Source organism: Alternaria viburni (genome assembly GCF_023758015.1).
Source record: "Alternaria viburni strain BMP 2772 chromosome Unknown scaffold_23, whole genome shotgun sequence".
Classification (NCBI taxonomy): Eukaryota; Fungi; Ascomycota; class Dothideomycetes; order Pleosporales; family Pleosporaceae; genus Alternaria; species Alternaria viburni.
Window position 1 is genome coordinate 100,122 of NW_026055792.1, and position 26,442 is coordinate 126,563.

The 26,442-nt window shown below is 52.6% G+C and overlaps 9 protein-coding genes across 9 annotated transcripts; 5 read left to right on the forward strand and 4 right to left on the reverse strand.

Moving 5' to 3' along the window:
* Positions 1-200: 200 nt before the first annotated feature.
* J4E79_009024 (uncharacterized protein) lies at positions 201-2,158 on the forward strand (the record flags this gene model as incomplete). The annotated part of the gene is made up of 5 exons (XM_049357876.1): positions 201-225; positions 294-325; positions 377-1,558; positions 1,607-1,871; positions 1,923-2,158. 5 exons carry the CDS (start codon positions 201-203, stop codon positions 2,156-2,158), a joined length of 1,740 nt encoding a protein of 579 aa, XP_049207475.1.
* A 733-nt stretch (positions 2,159-2,891) lies between these two features.
* On the forward strand, positions 2,892-3,930 carry J4E79_009025 (uncharacterized protein; the record flags this gene model as incomplete). The annotated part of the gene is made up of 2 exons (XM_049357877.1): positions 2,892-3,616; positions 3,669-3,930. 2 exons carry the CDS (start codon positions 2,892-2,894, stop codon positions 3,928-3,930), a joined length of 987 nt encoding a protein of 328 aa, XP_049207476.1.
* Positions 3,931-4,444: 514 nt separating this feature from the next.
* Positions 4,445-4,913, reverse strand: J4E79_009026 (uncharacterized protein; the record flags this gene model as incomplete). The annotated part of the gene is made up of 2 exons (XM_049357878.1): positions 4,445-4,571; positions 4,621-4,913. 2 exons carry the CDS (start codon positions 4,911-4,913, stop codon positions 4,445-4,447), a joined length of 420 nt encoding a protein of 139 aa, XP_049207477.1.
* A 1,832-nt stretch (positions 4,914-6,745) lies between these two features.
* J4E79_009027 (uncharacterized protein) lies at positions 6,746-7,801 on the reverse strand (the record flags this gene model as incomplete). Its single annotated transcript, XM_049357879.1, has 1 exon — positions 6,746-7,801. The coding sequence occupies one exon, from the start codon at positions 7,799-7,801 to the stop codon at positions 6,746-6,748; it is 1,056 nt and encodes a 351-aa protein (XP_049207478.1).
* A 2,156-nt stretch (positions 7,802-9,957) lies between these two features.
* J4E79_009028 (uncharacterized protein) lies at positions 9,958-11,304 on the forward strand (the record flags this gene model as incomplete). The annotated part of the gene is made up of 1 exon (XM_049357880.1): positions 9,958-11,304. The coding sequence occupies one exon, from the start codon at positions 9,958-9,960 to the stop codon at positions 11,302-11,304; it is 1,347 nt and encodes a 448-aa protein (XP_049207479.1).
* A 2,448-nt stretch (positions 11,305-13,752) lies between these two features.
* On the reverse strand, positions 13,753-15,091 carry J4E79_009029 (uncharacterized protein; the record flags this gene model as incomplete). The annotated part of the gene is made up of 3 exons (XM_049357881.1): positions 13,753-14,149; positions 14,197-14,801; positions 14,849-15,091. 3 exons carry the CDS (start codon positions 15,089-15,091, stop codon positions 13,753-13,755), a joined length of 1,245 nt encoding a protein of 414 aa, XP_049207480.1.
* A 500-nt stretch (positions 15,092-15,591) lies between these two features.
* On the forward strand, positions 15,592-20,158 carry J4E79_009030 (uncharacterized protein; the record flags this gene model as incomplete). Its single annotated transcript, XM_049357882.1, has 3 exons — positions 15,592-16,030; positions 16,081-19,628; positions 19,679-20,158. The coding sequence occupies 3 exons, from the start codon at positions 15,592-15,594 to the stop codon at positions 20,156-20,158; spliced, it is 4,467 nt and encodes a 1,488-aa protein (XP_049207481.1).
* Positions 20,159-22,032: 1,874 nt separating this feature from the next.
* On the forward strand, positions 22,033-24,207 carry J4E79_009031 (uncharacterized protein; the record flags this gene model as incomplete). Its single annotated transcript, XM_049357883.1, has 3 exons — positions 22,033-22,701; positions 22,751-23,031; positions 23,082-24,207. The coding sequence occupies 3 exons, from the start codon at positions 22,033-22,035 to the stop codon at positions 24,205-24,207; spliced, it is 2,076 nt and encodes a 691-aa protein (XP_049207482.1).
* Positions 24,208-24,269: 62 nt separating this feature from the next.
* On the reverse strand, positions 24,270-26,252 carry J4E79_009032 (uncharacterized protein; the record flags this gene model as incomplete). The annotated part of the gene is made up of 1 exon (XM_049357884.1): positions 24,270-26,252. One exon carries the CDS (start codon positions 26,250-26,252, stop codon positions 24,270-24,272), a length of 1,983 nt encoding a protein of 660 aa, XP_049207483.1.
* Positions 26,253-26,442: the final 190 nt, after the last annotated feature.

A 26,442-nucleotide genomic window follows, 5' to 3' on the forward strand; every position in this document is an offset into this window, starting at 1 on the left:
TCCGCGACGGCAACCGCAACCACCGCACAAGCATCGCGTCCTAGAGCCGGGACTGTTGCGATTTGCTGATTCATCCACTGTTTCTTGATCAGATCTGCTAATTGCAGCTTCTCCCGCTATCTCACTCCCGACAGCAGCAGCATCTTACGCGGCTGAACACCCGACGGCGCAAGAGCTCCTAGCAGCCACACCCGCCCACCATGAACGGCGATAGCTATTCCAGAGGTAAGCGAGTCTATCAGTACACGTACTGACTAGTGCACAGCTCCCAGAATCAAGACTAACAAAAGCAGACGGTGGCCGATCCAGCGGATCGCGCAACTACGTGAGTGCCGACACTCGTCGCGACAAAAGCGAGCGTACGCTGACAGAACAGTCCTCGAGAGATGACCATCGCGATCGCGGTGAACGGGGCGACCGTGGTGGCGACAGGCGCCGCCGTCGCTCCCGCTCCCCACGCCACGGCGGAGGCTCCCGCCGCGACTACGAGGTAGACACGTACTCTTCCAGCCGCGACTACCGTGAGCGCGAGCGCGAAGACACATACGCCCGCCGTGAGCGTCGCGATGACCGGGGCGAGCGTGGAGCAGAGCGTGGTGCCGAGCGCGGTGCCTGGGGCGATTCCTACTCCCGACGCGACCGACCTCGAGGAGGAGACCGCGACCGTGACGACGACCGTGGCCACCGACGAGAACGCGGAGACCGCAACGAAAGGGGCGGCGACCGATTTGGAGGCGAAGAGCGCAGAGGCGGACGGGGAGGACGTGACGGAGGCTTTGGCGGCGGACGTGATAGGATGCGTGCGCAAAAAGAGGAGTCTCCGCCCTTCAACAAGCCGCGCGAGGCTACCCCCGATCTCACCACCTTCACCAACATCCAGAAGCGGGAGCGTCGCATGACCCAATGGGACATCAAGCCAGCAGGTTACGAGAACATCACCGCCGAGCAGGCCAAGCTGTCGGGCATGTTCCCGCTGCCGGGAGCTCCTCGCGCTGCGCCAATGGACCCGTCCAAACTCGCCGCCTTCATTTCGCCCTCCGCAGGAACCGCAACCGCTGCCGCCCTCGCAACATCTGGTGCGAAGCAGTCAAAGCGTCTCTATGTACACAACCTGCCCCAGGGCTGCACTTCTCAGGAGATTATGGAGTTCTTCAACAACCAGCTCAATGGTCTCAACGTCGTCTCTGGCAACGACCCTTGCCTGTCTGCCCACATCGCTACCAGCAAGGAGTACGCCGCATTGGAGTTCAAGGCAGCCGAAGACGCGACTCTCGCTCTCGCTATGAACGGCATTTCCATGCGCGATGACGGAGGCGCACCTGATAGGTCGGGTTTGTCTATCCGCCGTCCGAAGGACTACATTACTCCCACGGCCGACGAGAACGCATACCCGCCTGGCGACGAGGTTTCATCTGTTGTCAAGGACAGCCCCAACAAGCTGAGCATCGTCAACATACCAACATACATCGAGGAGGAGCAGATTCGAGAGCTCGTCGAGACCATGGGCAAGCTCAAGGCCTTCACTTTGGTCAAGGACACCGGCACCGACCAGCACCGCGTAGGCATCCTCCTAACCCACTGAAACTACTGAACTAACACAGCCCAGGGTATTGCATTCTGCGAGTATGCTGACAACGGAGTCATCGACGCCGTTATCGAAGGTCTCAACGACATCCCACTCGGTGATGGTAACCTCAAGGTCTCGCGCGCAACTGTCGGACTTCAGCAGACGACTGGTCTCGACGGTGGAGTTGGCGCTATCTCAATGTTGGCAGGAGCCAGCGCTGCTGAGAACCACGAACACAGCCGTGTCATCTGCCTGATGAACATGGTCACCTCGGACGAGCTGCTCAACGATGATGAATACGAAGGTAAGCTCGGCAACATCACATGAAACATTGCGCACTTCTAACATCAAACAGAAATCAAGGAAGACATCGAAGAGGAGTGCGGCAAGTACGGACCCATTATCGAGACCAAGATCCCCCGCCCCGCTGGTGCCCGCGTCAACCTCGGTGTTGGCAAGATCTACATCAAGTACAAGGACACAGAGTCTGCGCAGAAGGCTATCAAGGCGCTTGCCGGTCGTCAGTTCTCCCGGAGAACGGTTGTCGCGACAGAGTTCTCTGAGGAGGGCTTTGACGTTGATGCCTGGTAGATACGAGATTGTTTGAGTTGCGCGTTCGACTTCTTCGGGTCTGTGCAGTTGCACGCCATTATTGCCGCGTTGACGAGTACCAAAAAGGGAGAGTGAAGCTCAGCATTTGTACACTAATTTGGTTCCAGGGGATGTTAGTATGCCCATCGCTGAGGTGGTACGAGTATGTGGTCGTATCTTGAATACCTAGGCTAGAGTGCCAGGCGCTTAAAGTAGCTTGCCTAGATATCACACCGCATTGTTATTGCACTCGATGAATTTGCCATGCGAACACTGTTTACCGTTTAAAAAACTGGTGGCCTGAACCCGCTGCGGCACTGTTGGACCGCCCGTGAGATGATGATGAATTGGAGCTAATTCCGCGTTAATGCCGTAGCTGCCGTCGCTAAGCCCGACGCTACTGAAGATCAGAGAATCGTTTGGTCCGTCACGGTCCTATGTGGTTCGTTGCACTCCACAGTAGCTTGTTCTGGCGTGAGTCTCAAGGATGCTGCCCAGGAAGGTCTGGAACTCGGTGATATCATATCCCAAGAATATACCCTCTCGGTGCGGGACGGAGGGATTGAAAGCGAAACCCCGCGTGCCGTCAAGGTGCGCGCTTGCCCTAGTCAAGCGCGACCTTCAAGCCCACCGTGATATCACGACGTTAAAAGCGCAGGAGCGCCCTCAACATCGAAAAGCTTCATCACCTCTTCCGCCCAATACCTCCCAGGCTCGTAGCCCAACAATCATCATGGCGAGCATCAGGCGATTCTTCTACTCCCAACTTTTTGTTACGCCATCCAAGCCCACCGGCGACCTAACTGGCAAGACTGTCATCGTCACTGGCTCTAATGTCGGTCTTGGAAAGGAAGCCGCACGTCACTTCACCCAGCTCAATGCCTCCACCGTCATTCTCGCCGTGCGCTCCATCGAGAAAGGCGAGGCAGCGCGCAAGGACATCGAATCAACCACAGGCCGCAGCAATGTAGTCAAAGTCATGCAACTCGACATGTCATCCTACCAGTCCGTTCTCGATTTCGCCCAGAACGCAAGCAAAGAGCTAGAACGAGTGGACATCGCAGTCCTCAACGCCGGCGTAACCCGCGCCGCGTGGGAAGTTTTCGAACAAGACGAGTCCACCATTACCGTGAACGTTGTTTCCACCTTCCTGCTGGCTTTTGCGTTGTTATCCAAGCTCAAGGAGACGGCAAGCAAGTTCAACACCAGACCCACGCTTACCATTGTGAGCTCCGAGGTGCACGAATGGGCGACCTTCGACGAGACGAAAGCACCCGAGGGCAAGCTCTTCGAGAGACTGAACGAAAAGGTCGTTAATGGGAAGGATGTTAGCCTAAACAACCGGTATCAAGTTAGCAAGCTACTCGAGGTACTCTTTGTTCGCGCATTCTGCGAACGTTACCCCGAGTCGCAAATCCCAGTCACCGTCAACCTTGTTAACCCTGGCTTCTGCCACTCGTAAGTTTACCGTACACCCCTTCACTAATTGTCTTATGCTGACCGGTTAAAGTGAATTCGGTCGCGAAAATGGCATTGCCGTCGCAATTGGACGCTTCCTGCTTGCGCGAAAAACGGAAGTCGGGTCGAGGACTCTCACGCACGCTGGTATCTCAGGCGTTGAGACGCATGGGAAGTATCTCAGTGATTGTGAGATTACGGAGCCGAGTCATTATGTGCGGAGTGAGGAGGGCAAGAGGGATCAAGAGCGGGTTTGGAAGGAGCTGACAGCGAAGGTGGAAGGTATTAAGGCTGGGATTACAGAGAGCTTTTAGGGCGGTGATACAATGAATCGGCTTTTGAACTACATGAGCTGCAGTCTGTGACGCACAGAGCTCACTTCAACTGGCACAGGCACTTTTGGCTGGGTATACTCGCCTGTATTTTTGAGTTAACCCCCTTGCAAAGTCCCGACATCCACCTGTTCTACGCACACACACGCTCAACCGAGAGCTCAGGTCTATAGCCATGGCCACCGGTATGAATACTGACCATCGGGTACTTATTGGAGGAAATGAGCTGGTTGGAACGTTTGGATGGGGTGGAGAAGTGGGTTAGGTGCTACTTTGATCGGTTGCGAACGCACAGGCCTGTTTGGGAGTTCGAGGAGTAATCATGCCCAGGTGCAGTCTTCGAGCTTAGCGTTATTAGTGCAAAGTATGTTGTAGGGCCGAAGTCTTGCAACGAAGGCTTTCATGTATTGCACTCGGCTACCGATCACTACATGTAAATTATCAACACTCCTGCTTAGTCGCACTTTACAGTGGTCTCTCTGACAGCTGCAGTACTTCAAAGATCGATCTCAGTCGCAGGTCTAGCAATGTTGGCACGCCAGTGGTGCGCGTTTATCGCGTTCTTCTGGTAGACGTTGACTTCGAAGAACTTATTGTGAGCCGCACACTTGAAGTTCTTGAACCTATGGCAGTGTTAGAAATGGCTTTTTGCGCCTATTTCCTTGTTCTTACGTGTTCAGCTTTTCGAAGTTCGCATCGACAAGCCACTGCTCAGTCACCTCGACGAAAGCACCATCAGAGCCAGTGACGAAGTATCGTTTGCTGTCGAGTGGGCCGTAGTTGGTTTGCTTGACAACTTGAATTGCAAATGTAATGTCGGTCGCAGACGGCGCTGTGTCGGATGACATGATGTCGCTTTCCTTGGGGTAGGTGGCCCACGCCATGAAGGTCTTGAACTTGGGTTCATGGGACAGAATGCGGTTCCTGTATCCCTGAGTGTTCGCACAACAGAAGATGGAAGACATGACTGGCAATCTGAGTCTCGATCAGATTGTGGGTGAGTTTTTGCCCGTGGTGGAATGATGAGCTTCGCGAGAAACCTGTTGCATTTATGGTTGTGCAGTGTTCGATGAGGACCAATCAACGACATATATGCACACTTGAGGCCTACCGCCTGCGCTACTGATCTCTGACCCTTTGAGAGGAATTCTTTGACTTCATCTTGCATGAGCTTGGTCGCACTGAGCCTGAAACTACCTAGGTAACTTCTGGGTGAGCGATTTGGTTGCAGGTGGGTCTTGCGCGTCGACACATTCCTCTGAACACCTAGGATATTCAACATGAAGCCCCCATGTATGGAGCCTACTAGGTCTTCCATGTGGTCCGACTAGCGGCATTCCGTCACTGCGTACTTGTTGCTCATCCATGCTATCAAATGTGAGTGGATCTTGCTGTGACATGCTGCATACACGGTATTAAACCTTAAGAAGTGAGTAATCCCCAAGATCATGTATACTTTGAACTTTGTGGCTACAATGTAAAATGTGACACGGAGTGTAGTAACCCTGATGATACCTTGCGGAGACAGGGCTGTGATTCGCGAGAGAAAGGTGGGGTCGGGGATGTCCAACGGCGACCCCACTTCTACTGCATTGTCGCATGCATCAGAAAATCATCGATAGGCTCTGATCACTCGAGGCCTACCAAATTGTGTTTAGCTAATCAGCGCTCAGTCGGTCTGATTATCGAACATATAACTGCCCTCAACTCTTCAGTTCTTTTTGCTTTCTTTCCTCACCGTGGGGCCTGTGGCCGCCAGAGCGTCCATTCTTTTCCTGTTCCTTTCCATCTTCTCGCATCGCTCTTCTTCGTCTGTTCTGCCTCTCTGGGAGCCTGGAGCGTACCCTCGGAACACAGGAAAGCCACCGCTACACTCTCGTCGTAGCGTTTAATTTCCGGATCTAGAGCAAGCACCTTTCGAGACGAAGATTTACACGAACATCACCTTTTTATTGATCCGCGCTTGCTTGACCTTCGGGTAAACCCGACCTGTGTTCCGCCAGCGAACCAGCCTTCCCAGTACCCGCAAAGCGAAGAAGAGCAGCAACCACCCGAGACAGATGGACTCCCTCCTTTACCCGATTGCTTAGTATATTCCCCACGGCCACAACACTCTTTTCCACTTTCGCGTAATGAATATGAAGCGGTATCGTCAACCTCGCATCAACCTCAGCCTTCTGCGGCCTTCCAAGAGCATCAAGCGGACCACACTTGCCAGACATGCGGACAAACATTTCGGCAGCCCTCCAAATTAAGGTGAGTGCGGGTTGAACTCAAAACCCTTTTCAATTACTAGCGCTGAGCTTTGATAGACTGCACTTGCGTACACACGAGACGTACAAATGTGAGCCTTGCGACGCATACTTTCGAGATAGCAAGGATGCCAAAAAGGATTTGGAGCGCCACAAGCAAACCAAGGCTCATCGAAGGAAACTTGGTCTACCGCTTGGTACATCGCAATTTGTGTGTCCGGTTGAATGGTGCGCAAAGAGTATGCCGCGCAGGGACAATTTGAACAGGCATATTAGATCTCAGCACCCAGACCGGGCACAATTGGAGTAGAAGTCAGCTGAGGGACAGAATCAAGACTTGGCAATACCTATGATGGTCTGACTAGCATGCGTTCAGCCTTCAATGTGATGTATCCGATGATGGCATCTCGTGAACCGGTCTCTCTAATGCGCTTTCAAGTTTGTCACATGCGCTGAACACTGCACAACTGAGAAACTAAAGGTTCAATTCGTCTATACTACACAAACTACAACTAAAGGGTATCGTCTCATCTAATCATAAACACCTAGTTCTTGAGCACGTAACGGTACCTGGGAAGGCCCTTCTCGAAGTCAACGATGACATCGTTGGCCTCAGACATAGGCCTGACCTGAACCCAAGCCTTGAGGTTGGTCTTCTTGGCCAACTCCAACATGTCGCGGATGTGCTGCCTGGTACCGATCAAGCTACCAGCGATCTTCAAGTTCTTGAAGATGAGGCCCATGGGGGAGAAAGAGGGCAATGGGTCGTCGGGGGCACCGAGCTGAACGAAAGTACCGTTGACGTCGAGGAGGTTGAGGTACTGGTCGAGAGGGAAACCACCAGAGATGGTGGAGATGATGATGTCGAGGCCGGCGGCGTTCTTGTTCATCCAGTCGGGGTCCTCGCCGGTAGCGATGAACTTGTCAGCACCGAGCTCAAGAGCATCGGCCTTCTTGCTGGAGGAACGGGAGATGGCGACAACCTCGTCACATCCGAGAGCCTTCGCGAAGAGGAGGGCGAAGTGGCCGAGACCACCGATACCGACGACACCGACACGCTTTCCTGGGCCGGCACCGTATGAGACGAGAGGGTTGTAGACAGTTACACCACCGCACATGAGGGGAGCGGCGTACTCTGAAGGAAGACCCTCGGGGATGGGGATGGCGAAGGCGGCAGGTCCGCGCCAGTTCTTTGCGTAACCACCCATGGCCTTGTCGCCAGTGCTGTACTTGGCGTTGTAGGTCATGACGAAGTTGTTGCAGTTGCTCTCCTGCTTGGTCTTGCAGGGCCTGCATCCCTCGCAGCAGTCGCTCTGAGCACCAACACCAACGCGGTCACCGACCTTGAGGTCCTTGACATCGTCTCCTACGCGGGTGACCTTTCCGATGATCTCGTGACCGACGACGAGAGGGTAGTCTGAGGGGCCCCAGCCGGAGCGGAGAGTGTGGATGTCGGAGCCGCAGACACCGCAGTGGCTGATTTCCATCTCGATGTCGGTAGACTCGAACTTCTTGGGGGTGTAGTCACCCCATTGCATGTTGCCATCGGCGGCGGAGGGGTCATGGGCGACCCATCCCTTGAAGTCTGGTGAGGAAGACATGATTGTTTGGTGACGTTACTGAATGGAGGGAGAGGGATGAACTGTTGTGAGAGACGTTAAGATGGTTTGATGAGATGCAGAATCTACTACTTCTCGTCAGTCTTATACCTATACACATTTTCTAGAAGTTTTCCAGCATTTGTAATACATCAACAGACGGTATGAGGTTGCCGTTTCGTTATCCTAGTGTTTTGCTCTTTCGCCGATCTACGCCGACGGCATCGGACCCACTTCGACGACGTTTTTGAGCCTCAAGCGGTGCGTGCACAGCATATCCGTTAAACCCGCCCTCACCGGTCCGATAAGGGTATGGGTCTGAGGCGACAAGACTGCAAAACTCTCGGACGAGGCTCGCGGTGAAGACGGCAATCTGGGGCTAGTCCCGTAACGTGTATCATCGATCTGCCGCGACACGTGGAACGCTCAAGGAGGAAGGCGTTACGCGCAGCGCTAATCTAGTTCCCGTTGACGTGTCGGGATTTAGAATCGGTTCGAATCTTTCTATGCTTCTAGACCTAGTCGTGTGGTTATGTCAACATCTCAGATATCTCCCTTTGCGTTGACCGCCAAGCTGAACATGCGCGCTTTCTTGAAGATACAAACCACCTCATGCCATTGTCTTATGCGCTTGGCCTAACTCCTCCGGTTTTTTGTATTCCTCAGAAAGGGCCGGGGTTGTCATGCACAAGATCGTATGACCGGAAGTTGCATCATAACAAGTTAGCATATCAGGGACCACATGAAGTAATCGCAGATCTCAAGGACAGACACTGCAGTCTTATTAGCGCGGAGATATTCCTTCCCATCATGCAAGTTTCTCCTTTATCCACTCAAGACCTTTTTTCAGCACATGCTTCGCTTCTTCGTACTCTTGCCACTGAAGATTCACTTCGGCCCTTTTACGTTCAAGCGGTTCGCGTCCTGGTATCGAAAGCCTTGCGTCATAGGTTTCGGCGCCATTATCGAGTTTGATCTTGATGATGCGCTCCTCTTCGACATGACCGCAGAGAAGATCCCATACATGTTTCGTCACTTTGTCGAGTAAGAGTGTTGGTTTGTTGTCTTCGTATCGACAGATAAGTGGCAGCTTGATGGAGAATCCGGAGGTGCGAGACCTCATCTCCAGGGGTAGTTTTCGTTCTCCGAAACCATGCTCGGAGCCATATAACGCCTCATCCAGGGCCTTGAGCGCACTTGTCCTCATAGACACTGTAAGCTTTTTTAAAGACATAGAAGATCAGCTAGCCAGAGTATGTGTGTAGAAGTTGAATGTGAGTTGCTTCGCGCAGATAACAAGGATCTTAGGTACTGTGTATTTTGCTTACCGGTAAGCAAGCCCAAGATTGCGCTGAAGTCACGCCTGCGGTTAGAGTGACCGTGCAAAAACCTTTTACAGTCGCTCAATGACAAGTCATATGTAGCTTGATGGAATCTTTGAAGGCGTGAGTTGGGCAGCGCCACGACTGCACTGAGAGGCGTTTTAGCTTAGCACTTCCAGGCGCTGCGTCCACGGGTATGTGAAGCATGGCAGTGAATTCTGGATACCAATATAAAGACATCAACAAATTTCACAAGCTGCCGATAATGTGGCGATGAAGAACAATGGCTATGTTGAATTGCAGCTGTTGCATCGTGAAGATTGTTGGTGTTGAAATCTCGGGAGACATGGGCCGAAGCGGAGATGACGTTTAGCGTCTTGGCAGTCGTCATATCCCAAACTCTCGGTGGCAGACGATTCTGGAGAAACCACGATACCCTTCTACAGTCCCAAATTCGAACGTGTGATTGTTTGGAGTTCACGCGGAAACGAGCATTATGGGGTCAGTATGGACGAAGTGCAGCGGGCAGCATTGTGAACATTTGAGCCCATGTCTTCAGATGATTGAGACAACGACCACGGCTACAAGACATTAGCAAAACCGCCTTCTTCAGTGTGTCTGGGTGATTGTATGGCCTTTGCGTGTGCGATAAACAGAGAGTCCAGGTTTCATACCATGTAAACCAGAACAAAGAAACCAATACTTATTTCATTGACAATGCATGCTCGATGGGGCTCACGCAAAATTTCAGAACACCATCTCTCCCCGTCAATAATCGGAGTGCGCGAGTCGAAATTCGTGAATTGATTATCGAAACGCCCCCATCAAGTTGTAAAGATGGCGCCTGCAGAGCCCTTGGCCGATAAGCACGCCGTAGGCAACCAGACTGAAGCTGATGCGGTCTCCGTCATTAGCGATGATGAAGACATCGAAGAAGATCCGCGGAAAGATGTCCCCCTACCACCAGAAGTCGAACGCGAACCAGGAGATGAGCCTTTCGAAACTCTTAAGCACAAAGCTTCACAGCTCATCCTCGATCTTTTTCCTGGTTACTGCGCCCGAGACGTAAAGATCGAACGCATGCAAGACGGAGAAAACAACCGCTTCCTCAGCGTCACGCTTTGCAAGATCCCGCCTAAAGCGCCATGGTACACCACTCAGAGAATTCTCGAACTACTTCAGCCATGTCTTACTGGTCGGCCGACACGTCAAAACAAGCGAAAGCGTCTTGTTCTTCGCATACCGCACAATCCTGATCAATGCATGCACCATCAAGCTGCCATGCTAGCGTATCTGGGCCTGAAGCTCGAATATCCGGTCCCCAAGATTGTCACATTTGATGCGACCGCAGATAACGCGCTAGGTCGATCATACATGCTCCAAAAGCGGCTGCCTGGCCAACGCCTGGACGTCCTCTGGCCAACGTTGAATCAAGCGCAGCGACTCAGTGCCGTGCGAGCCATTTCCAACGTTCTGCTAGATGTAAGGAAGATACGGAACAAGTGCCCCGGTCTCATCGGCATCCGCAATTCTACTCACCATCTCAAGAACGATTTCGTCAGCACGGAGCCTGTACCCATTCCCAGAATTAAACATACCACTGGCCCAGTGACCTTCAACATCGCACGTTCAGAGCCGCAAAGCGCGAAAGACTTCTTGCTCGATCTCTGTGCTCGCCAGCGTGCACATGCGACTGCTGCGAAACAACCTGGTGGCAAAGAAGTCTGGGTTAGGATCGTCAAAGTGATTGAGACATTACATGAGTCCGGCCTCATCCCGGATTCTTCACCGTTCCACTTCTACCATGACGACTTCAATGCACACAATCTTCTTGCCTCTGTCACTTCGGAGTCAGAAATAGCCATCACTGGAATCGTAGGCTGGGATTTCGCGCTTTTCGCGCCAGCTTTCATGAGCACGCGCGCCCCGTTTTTCCTATGGAGTGGCAATATTGGCAAAGGAGGCGAGGAAGGCGGCGCATTGGTCGAACCGGATGAGGCGGATTTGTTGGAGGCTAAGCGCGCTTTCGAGGGTGTTGTGGGCGAGAGCTTCCTGGAGGAGGCGTACTCCCCAGCATTGATTTTCGCGCGCCGGTTGTGGCGCTTATTGGTCAGTGGTTTCACGAATGGAGCGGATATCTTTCTTGCAGAGGAGATTGTAGAGGAGTTCGAGAGGTTACATTGATCAGCGTAGGCTGGGTGTGGATGTGCAGTAGAGAGCTATCGTAACGTAGGGTCAGATTGTTCGCCGATGCGGTGGTAGCCGGCTAAAAAAACCCCAATTTCGTAGTTTAAGAGTAACGCGTTGTGATTGTACTAGGTGTTGACTCGGTAGCAAAGACAAAGAGGCTTCCTTCTCTGCAACGAGGTCGCTATGCGATCGCTTCCACCCTATATACAGGCATTCAGATTGGTATACTTACAGTCAGTCGTCATCGCGCTCCTTGAGGACTGAAGTTCTGCGATCAAGATCATACGCGTCGTCGTATGTATCGAAGAAAGCGGGTTTTGACATACCCTGTAGTTGATGGCCACACGGTTGCCAGCTATTCGATTCCCAGCCATCTGGACAATAGAGGTGCTGCTTGTATTCATTCGCAATCTCTTCATTCGCTGTAGACCATGCTTCAATGAAAGCTGGTAGAACTGTACACGTATAGTCAGTACGCGGAACGAGACCTGCCAGTTGTGAGGTTGGCCTTACCATCTCCACAAGTGCGAACTTTGATAACAAAGTCAAAATGAATCCCGCATTGTCTGCACTGGATGGCATATTCGTGGAAGTTGAAGTGTGCGTCAATCTCCGTCTCTGAGACGTCATGATTCTCGCCCAGCACATACATTATGATGCCAAATTTCTGAAGACGAATGCTGCCACTCTGACATGCATCAAGTAGGCTTTGGACTTGTGGATCGCATTGAGGTCGTTCATACCGCACGTCAAACACGCCTCGCCCGCCGCAAGAGTCCCAACCCTTGCTGAGTACGAGTGTTTCCAGACCCATTGGCAGAAGCTTGTCGAGACTTCGCTCTTCCGGCTTGTCGAGAGGACCTAGCGTGGGTTAGCAAGTTACAGATCAATGACGGGTATTGCATACTAATCAAGAGTTCAAACGGTACAGCAAGATACCGCAGACTGGCAAACCTTTGGAGTGTACCCAACCTCGTATCGCTGTATTCACGGCGTTCGCACAACTCCAGAGCTTGAAGTCCGGGTTGTAGCGTCTCCAACAAGGCCTTGGCCTCAGACCACTGCCACTGAGTATTGCCTGTGGCATGTGTTGACGACCCCCAAGAGAAGGATGTAAGTGCCTTGCATGAGCCAAGAAGATTTTCCAACAATTCAAGATCACACTCGAAGTTTTCCAGTCGTATTTTTTCGACCTTGGACCTCTTCGGGGGACATCCCCAGGAAAAAGGGGGATCGCTGAGACTGGATTCAAGATAATCGTGGTCTGACAGGACTACTTCCCGTAGAGAGTCTAGCCGAAGGATGGGCGCTAGCCAGTTGATGTGCAATCCTAGCATTCGGATACTCAGTCTTTTCAGCCTTGTGAACTGGTGCACACGACCATAAGGTATCCCTAGGCTTGCGGAGAAAATAGGTAATAACGCCGCCTGTGGCTGGCGCTGGACCCAACTCCCATTCTCTCCTTCGGCACGTGCTGCTCCTGGACAACAATTCAGGGCGACGGTCTCGATGTTGGGCGTGAGCCATAGGATCAAGGCTGACTCCAAAGCACTGAATGCGTCTTCACCTTTGCGTAAAAGTGTAGCATATTCTTCGTTAGGAATGCCGAGACTCTCAATCTTAGAGCAAATCATCTGTATGTCTTGAAAGCTGCGGATGCGAGAGCTCATGTGCTCGTCTCCGATAGATACCTGCCCAACCTCTTTCATCTCTTTTACCAACGCACCTAGCGCGGGGTTGGTGATCAGACTCCCGATGAATCGGGTTGATGGTTCGGTATCGTAGCAATGATCATACTTTCTATACATCATGGTTGTGGCGGCGCGATTAAGAGAGCGACATGTCAGAGCTACCGATGCGTAGTCGAGAATCGGCCGTCGTGGCCGGATTTCGCCTCCTTCGAGGTCTGTCACTGTGAATTTGCTCCTTGGGTGCAAAATGTCGGGTAGGTATTCCAAGATTCTCAGTAGTACCTCGTCCGGTAGTGCACTGATGAAATCTCTTTTGTTTGTCGATGCGTCCTTCGAAACCGGGATGGATTCCGACGGCCTAATGCCGGCTCTGGTGAGGCTTCTTGTGGTTGGCCGTTCGCGTTTCGTCTCCTTGACCATGATGATTGATGCGGCTTCTGAGGTATGGGTCGCAGTACAGACGTATGTGCTTGGAGAGGACGAGGTGAATCGCACTAAGGTGGCTCCCGGCGGGCAAGCTCGCTCTTCCGGTTGCCGCTAGTAACCAAATTTGACCCCACCCCGGCTGCTCCGCTGACGCGTCAGTTTCGCGTTCACCGCGACGCGTATCTCGTGGTCATGACATCGACACTCAGCAGTATATACGGGACTCACTAGTAGACACGGTCATATTGTCTGCACCTTATTGTACTAGGGAGAAGAACACAGCTATTTTGCCAGCGCCACTGATGCATCGAGCCTCAAGTCCTCCTTATGCAGCCACCGTCTGTACATGGAAAGGATAATCTGTGTACCCCTTTTGCGGCGGATCAGCGCCATAGAAGGTGTCGCGATCATACTGATTCAGCTCTAGGCCCTCAGCGAGGCGCTTGGGCAGATCCGGGTTCGCTATAAACCACCTACCGAATATGACGAGGTCAGCATCTCCGGACTCTACCTTCGGCGCGGCATTGTCTCTATTGAATCCACCAGCTGCAATGAACTTCACGCCACCCTTCCTTAGGATGTTTCGGAAGTTGACGAGCGTGTTGCCCTTGACCTTGACCGTCGCCTCTGCCTCCACGCCCTTGCCTCCTTGTGTAGTGTAAGCGGCCAGAGCGTCCATCTTGGCTTGCTCGTCGAGGACTTCATCGAAGCGCGGTTCGACCCTGGCTATCGTTAGCATGAGCCCGGGGGTTCTAGTGGTCTAACTCACATGTGGACATATGCCGGCCTCTCACCCTGCGGAAGCGACGCGATCTTCTCGCATAGGTACTCCCAGTGATCGTTGGGATTGCTATCCTTGGTGTTCTGGAAATAGTTGTATGGGCTGAGACGGATGCCAACTCTATCAGCACCGATGGCTTTGGAGCAGGCTTGGATGACTTCAAGCGGGAAGCGACTGCGACCTTCGATTGACCCGCCATACTGGTCCGTTCTTGTGTTGACATTGTCGTGTAGAAACTGATCAAGCAAGTACCCATTCGCGCCGTGGATCTCGATACCGTCGAAACCGGCCCCAACCGCCTTCTTCGCGGCTTCTGCCCAGGTCTTTGTCAACCCTTCAATTTCTTCAACAGTCAATGGCTTAGGTGGATGATCGGCGCACGCGACACCGTCAAGCCAACTACCTTCCATAGGCACGTCGCTCGAGCTGACCGTTGGCGCTCCGGCCCGGAAGGACGGTGGACTAGCACGTCCAGTATGCCACAGCTGGCAGAAGATGTACCCGCCTTTTGCGTGGACAGCATCCGTGACCTTCTTCCAGCCGGCGACTTGGGAGTCCGAGAAAACACCCGGTACACCTGGGTACCCGCTGGCCTAGTACAAGTCAGCACGTTTGCTTCGACTGGCCGCGCACTACCCACGTATTTGGCAATGTCAGTGGCCTCTGTCAATTGCAATCCGCCCTTGCTTGCGCGTTGGCTGTAATACTCAACGTGTAGCTCTTTCGGTACGAACACTCCATCTTCCTCTTTGGTTGCTCGCATGCGTGTCAATGGCGCCTGCACTATTCTGTGCTCGAGATCCAGAGGGCCGAGGTTGAACGGCGAGAAAAGTGCAGTCTCTTTGAGTGGCTTGAAGCCTGTCGGGCTATCTGCTTTCGGCATATTTTTTGGTATCGCACCTGCACTGATGACTGCGAAAAGGAGAGAATGAAGTCGTTGCTGCCACAAAAGATCTGTAACAGCTACATGGCTGCTGCTCAGGGTCTCCTATGTACCTGGCGCTAGTGCCAGAAACGGTGGTCGCCATCGCCGCAGATCCCATGTTGGGGAGTGGTGTTTGCAGATACAGGAATGGGGGAGGGGCAGATGCAGCAAAGCGTATGACGAGGCTGGTGTTTGCGGAGTACGAACGAACAGCCATCTGTACGACGCTGTTGCGCTGTGGTCCAAGAGTGGGGTACTGTGGGCCCGGCCATCGGAAAGGCGAAATCGTCTTTCATCGGAACAGTCCACTCGCGCCAGCAGGCCAATCAGCGATCGCATTACGTGAGAAGGGTGTGAATACTGCGGAAACGGATGTTGGGTGAGGACATTATGAAGAGAACATCGTATTCTCTATCTCTTCGGCCTCATTACCTGTCTGCTTAGGTTTGACACCCGTCATGTCTCTGCCGATTCCGCCGAAAAGCAGTGCAGATCCGCCGCGGGGCCTTTCCGCTACCGAAGCCCTCACACCTCTCATCGAGACGACGTTCAAAACACCAGACATAACAACGTGGATCAACGGAAGGAAAACAATCATCACTAATCCAAACCCGCACTGGACTCTGCTGGACTACATCCGCGCTCAGCCGAACCTCAAAGGCACGAAGCTAGGGTGTGGCGAGGGTGGATGCGGCGCATGCACTGTTGTTCTGCAGGTTGCAGATTGGCATTCTGAAAAGAAGAGAATCAAGCATCTCTCAGTGAACGCGTGCCTGTTCCCTCTAGTTGGTATCGACGGCAAACATGTCATCACCGTGGAAGGCATCGGTAACGTTGGCAGACCGCATCCTCTGCAAGAGAGGATCGCGAAGTTGCACGGCAGCCAATGTGGCTTCTGTAAGTCAACCTGACGATGTTTCCTGCTCTAAAACTGACTATCTCTATAGGTACGCCTGGTATCGTGATGAGTCTGTACGCAGTGGTGCGCAACGCGTACAATCCGGAGACGGAGAAGTTCCATCTCAGTGCTCGAGAGATCGAGATGGAGGGTCACTTGGACGGCAACTTGTGCCGCTGTACAGGTTACAAGCCGATACTTCAAGCTGCAAAGACATTCGTCACCGAGGATCTAAAAGGTCAATTAGCAGAAGAAGACGAGCCAACGACTGCCGACGCCGAGAAGTTTGAGAAAGATTTCATTGATCTGACTCGCAATGGCTGTGCAGGTCCTTCCAAGGTCTCCTGCGGGCGACCTGGTGGTTGCTGTAGGGATAGCCCGTCCGACAGCAGCTCAACAGACACCAAGTCGGATACCTCGTCGCCTCCAACGGAGCCAACATCGGCGTCAGAAGACGAGCACATCACTGCCGTTCTGGATGCAAAAAAACAGCCGCAACCGGATCCCAAGATTAGCGGCGCAGACTACGCGAAACCGCTGAAGAGTAAAGAGCATGGTGCGGCTGCCGAATCTAAGACTGTCACATCCACATTCGAGGCACCGGCGGCGACTTCAGAGAAGGGTGTCCCGAAGATCGAGTTCTCTGAATACGTTCCGGATACTGAGCTCATCTTCCCTCCTGCGTTATGGAAGTACGAGCCGCAGCCGCTGTGCTACGGTAACGATAAGAAGATCTGGTTTCGTCCTACAAAGCTCGAGCAACTTGTGCATTTGAAAGACGCATACCCCTCAGCCAAGCTCATCGGCGGTGCCAGTGAAGTTCAAGTGGAAGTTCGCTTCAAAAACTCTGACTTTGCTGTCTCCGTCTACATTTCAGATATACCAGAATTGAAGCAAACGCGGATGCCAAAACATGCTGAGCTTGAGACAGCCAAGGAACTCGTCGTTGCAGCGAACACGCCGCTCACTGAGCTTGAAGAGATTTGCAAAAAGGTTTACACAATGCTCGGAAAGCGTGCGATGGTGCTAGAGGCCCTTCGCAGACAGTTGCGATATTTCGCGGGTCGTCAGATTCGTAACGTTGCATCATTAGCTGGCAACATTGCAACAGCATCGCCAATTTCAGACGCCAACCCTGTGCTGCTTGCGGCTGGTGCTACCCTGGAAGCTGTAAACAAGAAAGATGGCAGCGTCGATCTCCCGATGTCAAGTTTCTTCATCGCCTACAGAACCACATCACTCCCGCCTGATGCAACGCTACATCGAATTCGAATCCCTTTGCCTCCGGAAGGATCACGAGAGGTTCTCAAGGCTTACAAGCAAGCCAAGCGCAAAGACGACGACATCGCAATCGTCACGGCTGCGTTCCGAGTGCGTCTAAATCCTGACGGCCTAGTGGAGGATGCTTCGATTGTATACGGCGGCATGGCGCCTATGACCAAAGAGTCACCCAAAACCCAGACTGCCCTCTTGGGTAAGCCCTTGTTTCATTCGGAAACCCTTGATGCTGCTCTCACGGCGTTGTTACAGGATTACGATCTTCCATACGGTGTTCCAGGTGGGATGGCAGACTACCGGAAAACGCTTACCCTGTCACTTTTCTTTCGGTTCTGGCACGAGTCTGCTGCTGAGTTTGGTCTTGGCAACGTTGACGAGCAGGTGATTGATGAGATTCATCGGGAGATCTCCAGTGGTGCTCGCGATGATTACAATCCCTACGAGCAGCGCGTTGTAGGTAAGCAGGTGGCGCATCTATCTGCTTTGAAGCAGTGCACTGGCGAGGCGGAGTACATCGACGATATGCCACGACTAGATCGTGAGCTATTCGGTGGACTCGTCATGTCGACAAAGGCCCACGCCAAAATCCTGAACATCGATTGGGAGCGAGCGCTTGAGCTGCCTGGTGTTGTTGGCTACATCGATCGACATAGCATACCCGCGGATGTCAACATCTGGGGCTCGATCAAGAAGGATGAAGCGTTCTTTGCTGAAGACAAGGTTCTCTGTCACGGTCAGGTCATTGGCATGATTTACGCAGAGTCAGCTTTGGAAGCCCAAGCGGCCGCGCGGGCTGTGAAGGTCGAATACGAAGAACTACCCCCCATTCTCACTATCGACGAAGCTATCGCGGCCCGAAGCTACTTTCCGCATGGGAAGAATCTGAGGAAAGGTCTTGCAATCGATGACAAGATGGGTGACGCCTTCGCCCAATGCGACAAGATATTCGAAGGTGTAAGCCGGCTAGGCGGGCAGGAGCACTTCTACCTCGAAACGAATGCAGCGCTGTCTATACCTTCCGGGGAAGACGGGGCTATGGAGGTCTGGTCGTCGACACAGAACACCATGGAAACTCAAGAGTTTGTTAGCTCGGTACTGGGTGTACCAAGCAACCGCGTCAATGCCCGCGTGAAGCGCATGGGAGGCGGTTTCGGTGGCAAAGAGTCTCGCAGCGTGCCGTTCGCCGTATACACAGCGATAGCTGCTAGGAAGGAAAAGCGGCCAGTGCGCATCATGCTAAACCGCGATGAAGACATGCTGCTCAGTGGCCAGAGACATCCTTTCCAAGCTCGTTGGAAGGCTGGTGTGTCGAAAGAAGGCAAGCTCATCGCGCTTGAAGCTGACGTCTACAACAACGCTGGTTTCTCTCAAGACATGAGCGGAGCAGTCATGGATCGATGTCTGACGCACTTTGACAACTCATACGAGTGTCCAAATGTGTTCCTGCGTGGTCACGTGTGCAGGACCAATATCCACAGCAACACTGCCTACCGAGGATTCGGAGCGCCGCAAGGCATGTACTTTTCCGAAACCGTCATGTACAACATTGCAGAAGGTCTGGGTATGGACGTCGACGAACTACGATTGAAGAACCTTTATAAGCCTGGAGAGCACACTCCATTTTTCCAAAAGATCGACGAGGACTGGCACGTTCCCATGCTTTTGCACCAGCTGAGCAAGTCTGCCGACTATGTGAATCGGAAAGCTGCTATCAAAGACTTCAACTCGAACAATCGGTGGAGAAAGCGCGGCATCTGCCTTGTTCCTTCAAAGTTTGGTCTTAGCTTTGCGACGGCTCTACATCTCAACCAAGCTGGCGCTTACATCAAGATCTACCATGATGGTAGTGTACTCTTGCATCATGGAGGAACAGAGATGGGTCAAGGTCTCTACACCAAGATGTGTCAGATAGCAGCGCAAGAGCTTGGCACTCCGCTCGACGCCATCTACACCCAGGATAGCCAGACATACCAGATTGCGAACGCATCTCCTACCGCTGCGTCATCCGGATCCGACCTGAATGGCATGGCTGTCAAGAACGCATGCGATCAAATCAACGAACGCTTGAGACCATATCGCGAGAAGCTAGGAAAAGATGCGCCACTGAAGGCGCTCGCTCATGCAGCTTATGTCGATCGTGTCAACCTCGCTGCGAATGGCTTTTGGAAGATGCCAAAGGTCGGATACACCTGGGGCGACACAAACTTGGAAACTGTCAAGCCCATGTACTACTACTGGACCCAAGGAGCGTGTTGTTCTGAAGTCGAACTTGACCTACTCACTGGCGACCACACCGTGCTACGAACAGATATCATGATGGTGAGTGCTACTGCACATGCATTCATTTCAACGTGCTAACGAAGCTTCAGGATGTCGGCAACTCCATCAACCCAGCAATAGACTATGGACAAATCGAAGGCGCATTCATCCAAGGCCAAGGTCTCTTCACCATCGAAGAGACACTCTGGACTCGAAACGGCCAGCTTTTCACTCGGGGTCCTGGTACATACAAGATCCCCGGCTTCAGCGATATCCCACAGGTCTTCAACGCCAGTATGCTTCGTCATGATAACGACGGTAACCCGCTGTCGTGGAACCACTTGAGAAGTGTGCAAAGTTCCAAGGGTATTGGTGAGCCACCGCTCTTCTTGGGGTCGACGGTGTTCTTCGCACTGAGAGAGGCTGTGTTGGCAGCGAGGAAAATGAACGGGAAGAAAGACGAGGGGTGGAATTTGGATAGTCCGGCAACCTGTGAGAGGCTGAGGTTGGCGGTTGGAGATGACCTTGTCGACCGGGCAAGAACGGTAAAGAAAGAGGGTGAGACGAATTTCTTGGTTGCTGTAGCATGATCACGGGTATGAGGAAATGGCGTTCACCATTCCATGTATTATTTCATTCAATGCAGGTGTTCTTTCATACACGGCGCCTCTCTTGCGCATTGCTCTTTTTGCGAGGTTTGACGCGTCCCGCACGCGTGCTGCTCTTTGCTTGGCAAGAACATAAGTTGATGCTATCGCCCGTTTCAACACCTCCTACAGCGAATACACTGGTCCTTTTCCGATAGCCTTCATTACAATCCCGTCGGTTGAGAAATGCCTATCGCGCAGCTTATCGGAAAGCGAAGCCGGTAACGATGACCTCAGCGGTGGCATGACTAATGGTCGCGCGGCAGTGTGTCAAGGAAGTCGCGTCGGGCCATGATAGAGCAGCTACCAACACCAACCGCACCCCTTGCATCAATGCAGCTTGCCTGAACAGGTTCCTAGAACTCCCGTATCCTCCAATATGACAGCTCCACATGAGGCCACCATGATCTATCCCTATGCGAACCACGCGCGGCGGAGATAACCGCAAATTCTCCGCGCCTTGCTGCTGACGCGCCCGACAATCGAGCAGCATCGTCAACCACAGCCTACGTACCTGCTGCCGTTTGCAAGGTCGACACACGGAAACCAAGATGCGATGAACGCGCTTGACGATGAATGTTGATGGCGTTGGGAAACCTCACCCCCACTCTTGGAAATGCGTTCCCAAAGCTACGCCACCACGCGCAACCCCGCTCACTAGCGGCACGACTCAACTCCACACTCGGCCGCGATAGTCGGACTTCTCGACCCCGATAAGCATGCCTCTATCCGACGCGATATCGTATAGCATTCCGTGAAGCGGAGTCTTGAGCCTCTCTTCACCCCATTTCATCTCCAGTGCCCCCATCCTTTGATCAGATCATCGAAATAATCTCTCGGTTTCTGCGCTATGGCATCCACTACTGTCGACAGTGCGAGCTCAGGGACCCGCGGGCGCAAGAGAAGGAACTTGAGCAAGAATGAAGGCAAGAAATTTGTCTGCACGAATGACGGGTGTGGGCGGTCTTTCACTAGAGCCGAACATTTGCAAAGGCATTTGCTGAATCATTCGACGGGGGAATACACTTGTGATCGATGCAGGGCTCACTTTAAGCGGAGAGATCTTCTTGGTAAGAATGATGCACTTTTTCCTTGGCTTCAAGAATGCATGGCTGTTCGTGCCCGTGAGCTGCTCTTCGCTGAGACGCACGGAACTACATGCCCTCAAGATGCCGCGCTCCTTTCGTGCTACAAGATGGAAGAGTTTCCTATCATATACCGTATCTAGACTCCTGTGTGTTGTGTCTCGCATCGGATGTGTAGCATCGCATCGTTGCTCTAGTATCGATCGTGGTCACTAACCCATTTGCGCAGAGAGGCACATCAGTCGCCATCGGCAAAAAGACGAAGAAGCCGGCGCTGAGGGTTGTGGAGTGCTCAATACCCGAAAGCGAATGTGGAAAGATGCCGAAGGCAAGATAGTCACGAAGAAGCCCAATTTATCTAAAGACCGTCAGAGAACCGGGTCGCTGACGCTATCGCAAACCGAGGACCTCTTGCAGTCGATGCCAGACTTCGCCGAGTTTGCAACACATCAGAGCCTTCCTATATCACCACCGACATCGAATGGGCCATCCCTACCCCATTCATTGGACGATAGAGATTCCGGCATAGGAATTAACTATCCCCAAACAATCCTCGATCCGAATAGCATTCCTTTATCTAGTTCATACTCGCCCACAGAACAGCGCTTCTGGTCCGCTAATAACACGCAGTCATCAGCCGAGCCATTTACCTCTGCGATTTACGACAATGCGCCATTTGACGAGATATTCAACCCAGATACAGCAAGTTCTTTCAATGCGCCCTTCACAACCATGAGTAACTACAACTGGCTCTTTGATATGGACTGGACGAGAAATGATCAGGCTCAACAAACGATCATAGAAGACCCATTCCCTGCCCTACCCTTCGAGAACAATACGGTCTCTCAATCGATTCAGGGTTTGGATTTTCAATTGGATCAGGTGGACATGGAAGGTCCACTATCGACGGTCGGCCAGTTTGGCTCACTTCCGTCCCAGCCAAATGAGCCTCTTCACCACCAGCACCACCACTCACCAACTGCGCAATTGATCACGCCGCCGATCGACGAGGCGAACAAGACAGCTGGTTCGCCGTCTAATTACGAGTCCTCCGTATCAGCCACAGGCAATGCTCCCCTCGACGTTGAACGACCGCTGTCTTTGCTGCAACCGTCGCGAAGCCTACCGATTATTGATGAGTTAGCTCGTCAGCAGTTACTTGACCTTATTGACATCGTACAACCTACAGTACCAGATGGCAGTATAGTCATGCGAGACCACCCGCTACTCTCGTTATCATGCTTGCAAACATACTGCGACCTGTTCTTCACGCGCTTCAATACCACATATCCGTTGATACACATGTCTACTTTTGACCCATCAGAAGTCGACACACTTCTCCTTGTATCAGTCTTGCTGTTAGGCGCAACATATGGAGAGAAAGACGCACACCAGCTCGCAGTAAGTGAACTCGCAATATGGTCTCCAAGCTCCGACTGACTCGAACTAGGTATGCATCCATGACGTGCTGCGGCCACAGATCTTTGCCAATGCCGGCTTTTCGGCGAAGCCAGATCTCTGGGTCCTTCAAAGTATCCTATTGGTCGAGTGTTTCGGTAAAAGCAGAGCTGGACAAAAGCAACACGATATGTCGCATCTTTTCCACGGCTTACTCATCAATCTCATTCGCCGCAGTGATTGCCAAAGTATCCGACCACCAACACCGGAAGAAGCCACGGATGATCTCGAAGATGACTGGCGGACATGGTGCGAAGCAGAGCAAAAGAAGAGGTATGTATTCATCAACTGAACCCTCACGGCACCTAGCTCAAAGTGCGCAGGCTGGCGTTCCTATGCTTCATGTGGGATACGCAACACGCAGTGCTTTTCTGCCAGTCGCTCTGCATGTCCGCTTTTGAACTCCGTTCCAACATGCCATGCGATCAGGCCATCTGGGAGGCCGACTCAGCCGAGACATGGCATCAGTTGCGACAGAAGCAGCCAACGACCCCATTGTTCCTATCGTGTCTGAAGATGTATCTTCACCCCGATGCTGCGACTATCCCTAAGAACCTGAACGCGCTGTCTCGGTCATTGCTTCTACATGGCCTAATGTCTGTAGCATGGGATATGCAACGGCGCGACCAGACATCGCTAGGCGTCATTGAGTCAAACCCACTCGGCAATTGGCAAGCTCGTCTCGCAGCTTCATATTCTGCGTGGCACGCAGACTACACTGCTTTCTGCGCCGCATATCTTTCGTCGCTTCCATCATCCACGCCCTTCCTCGCTAAAGAGTTCCACGTGTGCCGCACCGCCACACTGGCGCTTTACCACTCCGCACACATTCTCCTTCATACCCCCTTCCTGGACCTCCAAATCTACGCTGGCTCACGGCATATCCTTGGCCGCCCAGTCGCGCGCCATGACTACGCACGCTCTCAGCGTGTAGTCAAAAAATGGGTAGCGGAAAACACAGAAGAAGCCGGGAAAGCAGTCTGGCACGCCGCCGCTCTCGTCAGCGAAGGCGTAGAAGTTCTTGACGGCGACCTTAGCTGTTCAGACATTAGTGGAGGGAGACTTTGGCACCACCCTTGGGCCGTGTACCTTGGTACGTTGGTGGTATGGGGTGTATGGTATGCTCGGCCAACTCCACCACCACCTTCTGGCGATCAATTGCCGCAACATCTTCAGCATCTAGACGATGAGGATGAGATTATCTGGGATCCTGCTGCGGAAATGAGGATATTGCTTGGCGCTATTCTCGTAGCTCAACCTGAGAAGCTGCTTGAAACCGGCAGTGAAGGCGTTTTTGCTGGCGGTATGGGGAAGAGGGGGACGAATGGGCTTGCCGCCGTCGTGAGCAAGTGTTTGAGTAAGGTGCGGTGGGCTGTCGTTCATGATGGTATGATGGTACTTAGAGGGCTTGTACAGTGGCGTTTAGTTGGCGGTAGTGGTGGCCTATGAAATGCCAAGATCTAGAAACTCCATCGAGACATCTATCTCTTCGGCACCTAGTCGCTTCCTTCTCACCGTGTGATACCAAGCCATCTATGGCGGTGACCCAGAGTCCTTACAGGCTTCTTGTGTGGCCACTGTGCGTTCATCTTTGCTGATCTAGCCGGGCTATCATCGTTGGCGGTCGAGGATCGGGGACTAGGAGTCGAAGTACCCGAAACAGTGGTGGGCGTGTGCATGTTCTCTGCGTGTTTGGTGACATCGGCAGTCGATTCAGTTGTCGGGCTATCGTGCGTGGTTGCGTATTCTTCATAGAGTGTTTTCACCAGACTAGCAGCCCAGGACGAGTCACCTAACCCCAAGCGATATCGAATGGACGAACCGAGCGCAAAGGCCTTTAGCTCGCTAGCCAAGTTCAGCTCAAACTGAACGTACTCTGCTCTGGCGGCGGCCTTTGACTCCTGGTGTATGCGCTCGATACGTGATTTCTCTGCCCGATACCGCTTCGTGTGGGTTGATGTACAGGAGTGATACAATCGAGTTTTCGCAATCTTGAGCTGCTTGTTTGCGGCCGAATATCTCTGGGCGGCCAACTGCCTCGGGCCAGCGCACTCATCTAAATACCTCTTGCCATATACTGTTAGCAGATCTCTGTACTTTTGCGTCAGAATGACGAGGGAGCTATCTTCGACAAGCCAAGCAATGCTCTGAGCATCAGCAAGCAACTCCTCAAGACGGTCCAGATTCACCTCCGTGAACTCGTGTGCATACGCATTGCGGATGAAGCGAAGAGATTCAAGCCTTCTCTGGATGATCTTATAGAGGTGGCGCCAATGTTCGTCCTCGCTCAGGAGCTTTTCAAAGTCCCAGATAGATAAACCTTCGGGGTCATTCAAGTTCTTCTCTTGCATTACATCGGGAAAATAACGTCGGCCAAATACGAATATGGCTCGTTTGAACCGTTCATGAACATCACCCAGAATGTGGTGTTGGACTTGGTACGGCACCATGACCATGACGGGTTTCGAAGCTCCACGGGCCCGAGTGAACTCCGGACTAGAGCCCAACTGCTGACCTATCGTGTCTGTCTCTGGCTCGATTGACAACACAGACGTGTTTTCTGCACGGAGTCTCTCAAGATAGTCGCCGGAAAAGAGCAGCTTAAGGCTAGTAACCTTGTTTTGCTTTTCAAGGATATGTTTTGACATCCCATCAAGCTTTGTGGTTGGCTTCAGGTCCTCCAGTGTTTCATTATAGAATGAACTCTGAGCTGCGCGCCAACGCTCCATCTCTTGAATCTCCTGTCGTAGAGTAGAGTGAGAGGCTCTTGTGAACGGATTAAAGGGCCGCCTCAACGTCGCAGTATCGATGGATGCATGCCCGAGTATTCGAAGCTGTCGGTACGATTGGTCGATGTCGTGCAGGAGTGCAGTAATCGTGCGTTTCTGAAGGCTCTTTGCTGAGCCCCTAGTTTCGTATTCTCGTGCCTTCGCCAACAGTATCGCGGTCGTTTCACGAAAGAGCCTCGTTTGCTCATCCGGCGGTAGCCTTGGGGCAACGCGCCTGAACCAACCTTTTGCCATGTACTCATCATTGGCAAGCGACCTCTCAACGAAGTTGGTGAAAGATTTTCGGGGCTCCGCCTTCTCCTCCTCGGCATCCGTGCCGGGAGTCTCGTCACTTGCTTTGATCTGCTTCTCATATTCAACGATATGATCTTTGTGCTTACCCAAGAGCCGGAGTCGGCGTCTTAGGCGATCCCGTGGTGCCTTTTGTCCTGGCACTGTGCGCTTATACAATGATCTCGTCAGTATGATATGAGGCCGCAAAATCTCCAACAATGCAAGAGCCGCTGCTCTCTTATCAGAGGGTGTAGGTAAGAGTTTAACGTAATGCATCCATGGCATCGCGGTCGGGAAGCTTTTGTCGTCGTCGATCGCAGCGCTAAGTGAATGAATTGCAGCTTCATGCCGTGACTTGGCCTCTGATGTCACTTCGTGTACAACATCTGCATCGTGCTTCGTACTTGTATCCAGGGCTGTCCCATCGCCCATTGATGGGTCCTGTTGCTGGGTGGCACGCGTCTCTTCCTCATCATCTCGCTTCTGCAACCCTTGCGACGACCACCGTGACGACGAGAACTGTATGCCTGCTGGCCTGCGCGAGACTAGAACCTTGCTGTTCCAGCTTTGTCCCAGCGATGACGTTGCTGTATTTCGTGAAGCAAGCCATGCTCGGCAACTT